Source organism: Nanorana parkeri, unplaced genomic scaffold (assembly GCF_000935625.1).
Source record: "Nanorana parkeri isolate BGI_ZX_2015 unplaced genomic scaffold, ASM93562v1 scaffold1537, whole genome shotgun sequence".
Classification (NCBI taxonomy): domain Eukaryota; kingdom Metazoa; phylum Chordata; class Amphibia; order Anura; family Dicroglossidae; genus Nanorana; species Nanorana parkeri.
Genome location: NW_017307805.1, coordinates 190008 through 194001, shown reverse-complemented (window position 1 = coordinate 194001; position 3994 = coordinate 190008). Strand labels below are relative to the sequence as shown.

At 45.4% G+C, this 3994-nt stretch overlaps 1 protein-coding gene across 4 annotated transcripts; it reads left to right on the top strand.

The window, feature by feature from the left end:
* The first annotated feature begins 6 nt into the window (after positions 1-6).
* Positions 7-1077, top strand: POU3F3 (POU class 3 homeobox 3). Of its 4 annotated transcripts, none has more exons than XM_018570472.1 (2): positions 7-58; positions 428-1077. In XM_018570472.1, the coding sequence occupies exons 1-2, from the start codon at positions 41-43 to the stop codon at positions 1061-1063; spliced, it is 654 nt and encodes a 217-aa protein (XP_018425974.1). In that variant the 5' UTR covers positions 7-40; the 3' UTR covers positions 1064-1077. The 4 variants fall into 4 exon arrangements, with proteins under 4 accessions (XP_018425974.1, XP_018425973.1, XP_018425972.1 ...); XM_018570471.1 differs by having other exon boundaries at positions 7-190; positions 434-1077; XM_018570470.1 differs by having other exon boundaries at positions 7-192; positions 226-1077.
* Positions 1078-3994: the final 2917 nt, after the last annotated feature.

The window sequence follows — 3994 nt, the reverse complement described above, 5'->3', positions numbered from 1 at the left end:
GGCCGAGGCGGGCTCCCCTTGGTCCAGCAGCCCGGTGGGGATGACCGGCAGCCCGCAGCACCCCCAGCAACAGCAGGACGTGAAGGGGGGAGCTGGGAGGGACGAACTGCATCCGGGGGCTGCCCTGCACCACCGACCGCCTCACCTCGGACCCCACCAAGGGCATCAAGGCGGCTGGGGAGCGGCAGCCGCGTCTCACATCCAGTCCATGACAGGAGGAGCCCAGCAGCAGCAACAACAGCAGCAGCAGCAACAACAGCAGCAGGCTCTCCTCTACTCCCAGTCCGGTGCATTCACTGTGAACGGTATGCTGAGCCCTCCCCCGGGGAGCCAGAGCCTGGTCCACCCGGGCCTTGTCAGGGGGGATACACCCGAGCTGGGGGACCACCACCACCATCATCACCACCACCAGCAGCATCAGCAGCACCACCAACAGCAGCAGCAGCAGCAGCAACCGCAGCAACACCACGGGGTGAACAGCCACGACCCGCACTCCGACGAGGACACCCCGACCTCGGATGACCTAGAACAGTTCGCCAAGCAGTTCAAGCAGCGGAGGATAAAGCTGGGCTTCACCCAGGCGGACGTGGGCCTGGCCCTGGGCACCCTCTATGGCAACGTCTTCTCCCAGACCACCATCTGCAGGTTCGAGGCGCTGCAGCTCAGCTTCAAGAACATGTGCAAGCTAAAGCCCCTGCTCAACAAGTGGCTGGAGGAGGCCGACTCGTCCACGGGCAGCCCCACCAGCATCGATAAAATCGCCGCCCAGGGAAGGAAGAGGAAGAAGAGGACCTCCATCGAGGTGAGCGTCAAGGGGGCACTGGAGAGCCATTTCCTCAAATGCCCCAAACCCTCAGCTCAGGAGATCACCAACCTGGCCGACAGCCTGCAGCTGGAGAAGGAGGTCGTCCGAGTGTGGTTCTGTAACCGGAGGCAGAAGGAGAAGAGGATGACCCCGCCAGGGATCCAGCAACAGACGCCAGATGATGTCTACTCCCAGGTGGGCAATGTGGGGGCTGACACACCGCCCCCTCACCACGGGATGCAAACTAGTGTGCAATGACTGGAGTGGGCACCCAGCAGCTGCCTGACCAGTGAAGCCACGGGGGGGAGATGGTCACACCCGGCCCCACTCACCCACACTGCTCTTTTTTACTGACAGATACCAAGAGTGAGCACCACCATCCACCAGTGTAGGGCAATGCCATTCACCACCTCGATCCTCTGGCACATGGGTGGACAAGTAATGGCACCAAAACTGCAGATCAGTCCTTTTCATATATACTCTATTTTTTAAGATCTCCGTTTTTTTATTTGCCTAGAAATAGACATGCCACTTGACTTCAATTGTCTGCCCAGCTAAGATCAAGCAAGTTTGCCCACATCACTAAGACACACAATAATCAGCTGTCTTCTACAGCTTTTCTTTTCTTTTTTTTCTAACCCAAGAACAACAAAAGGTTTCTGTATTTTCTACCCGTGGTTGTAGGAAAATCCAAGAACAAGGCGCTGCCTGGAACTTGCAGCATCCCCTCATGGCTACTAGTCATGGCATTCCCCTGAAAGAAACAAAAAATAAATAAATAAAACCAATATTCAGGAACAGAATGTGCCCTCATCTCAGCAAGCCAAGCAATGAAATATGCACACAGCACTAAGAAGTGACTTGAAATACATTGGAATACATTTATCCTGTGCAAATAAGCAGGGTACACACAAACAGAGGATAGATGTTATGCTTTGTGAACTTTAAACTCCATCCTACCAGCCACAAGTGTATAGAAGGAAATCATTTTAAGATGTCAAAAAAATCCTATTTTTCTCGTGGCTCTTTTTATCTTGATCCCTCACCTGTGACCCCCTTGAGATTTTTTTTTACTGAACCCCAAAAACAAAAACAAAAAATGGATTTAATGCTTCTATTTAAAACTCTCATTTGGACTTCTGTATCTGCACTTACCGTAACTACACCTCTTCTAAAGTCCGTTGCCAACTATGATCAGATTATACTATACTGCATTTTCCAAGCGGTGTTTTTGGTAGGTTTAAAAAAAAAAACAGACTTAAAAGACAGCGGTAAAAATATTAGATCAATAACTGATCTAAAACAAATTGCTTTATATTTTCATCAAATGACTTCTTTTAATATTTTATTCAGAATACCTATGAACTTGATGCAGAACAGTAATTTATTTTTTTCCCCAAAATCTTGTATTACGTGTTGTTTTTTTTATTTTATTTTATTGTTTTGTTTTGTTTTTTTCAGACGAGCACAAATAACATTTGAAAAAAGAAATATGGACAGGTTACAATGGTCTCTTTTGATGTGATCATTTGATTGTAATTTAATTTTAGTAGTGGTTCCGTAAGAGCTGATTGAGAAAATAAATTTGGTAGAACGATTCAGATCTGTGTGTGATGCCTATGAAAAAAAAAACAATGGTGGTACAAGCAGAGCAGCTCCTTGTTATTGTGTGTCTGAATTATTAATAATGGGGGTGATGTCTGTTGTTTTGTATTGTATAAGTTCTATTTAGTTGACTGCCAGTCTTATATGTCCCCCCTAAACTTTATCCTAGACTCCAAATGGCCCTTAGTAAAATAATGTGTATGTGTGGATTCCATGTTGGCTTCAATGGAAATCTCATATTTTTTATGGTTTCTTGGTATGGATCAATTGAACACAGATCTCGAATAGGGACACTTTGTTTCTTTTGGATTTTTCTTTTAATTAATGAGCAATCTACGTCAAAGTCTATATTTCCAAATACATGTATTGTACATTTCTTCATATTGCCACTAAAGGGATTTTTTTTATTATTTTTTTTTATTTTGCAAAGTGCATTGAGAGTGAATAATCTAAACACTCGATGATGATGGTGGGTTCTGTGTGCCTAGCAATACCCTAATCCAGCTGTGTATAGAATCTAGACCGATTGCACTGTTGTCTTCTATTTGTTTGTGCTATCCCCCCCTTTAGAAATGTCCGGGTCTTGCGACAATCTGTCCCGTACGGGCTTCCATAAGGTTTTTTGGTTGCGTTTAGATGTATATATACTTTGTATGCGCCATGAAGCCAGCTTTAAATCGTGTTTTCCATCCAGCAGATGCGGCCATCATTGGCAAGCCTCTTGTCATTGCTAGGAATTGGCATACAGGCCGATCTCATTGTTCTGAGAAGCTTTATTTGATCTCTCAGGGTGACAGCATAATCCCAATTTCAAAAAATCCATGGGGATCCCCATACAGAGCAATGGACAGGGGTAACAATAATCACCCCAGTGCAGTGTATTAGTGGCCGTGGTGTGTGTGCTCGCGGTCTTATGTATTTTTCATTTTCTGTTTTTATTTTCTTATGGATAATGCTTCAGTGCACGATCTCCCAGCAGTGAGACTGGTAGGGATGTGCTCCCTATTCACACGTGGCCTCCAATCCAATTTTTCACACATGAAGAGTGGAGGTTTATTGAGACAGGGAGTCCCTTTTATTTGAATGACTTAGAAGCACTTAGTGGCTGGATTCAGATAGATGCCTTTTTTGTGTGTGTGGCTTCACGTTGTTGCTGTGTTAAAAGATTTGTGAATCACACCAGCATGCCTGTGATGTGACTATGGAGTGGTGCTCCTAGCAGAGGTGATCCTACTTCCACTGATTCCTGCAGGAAGGTCACCCAGTGCTTTGTAGTGTTGCTTGCTGTAATGGAAAGGGCAGGGAGCTGGGAATATCCTAAGAAGGCTGTATGGCCTTCTGTCTATCAAGGTTATGTTAATACAAATACAATCGAATCCAATAAATGTATGTCATTAAACACAATAGATCCCTACTTCTGCTGGACTGTACTGTGGCTGTGCTGACATACAAGTCAGGTACCTTGCTCTGGGTTGTAGCCTGTATTATCTGGTTATACTGGAGCATATGAGGCTTATTTACTAAAGATGTTCAGAATCTTCACTGGAAAAAAGTGTGTGAATATTCATTTCTATTTTCCAGTCC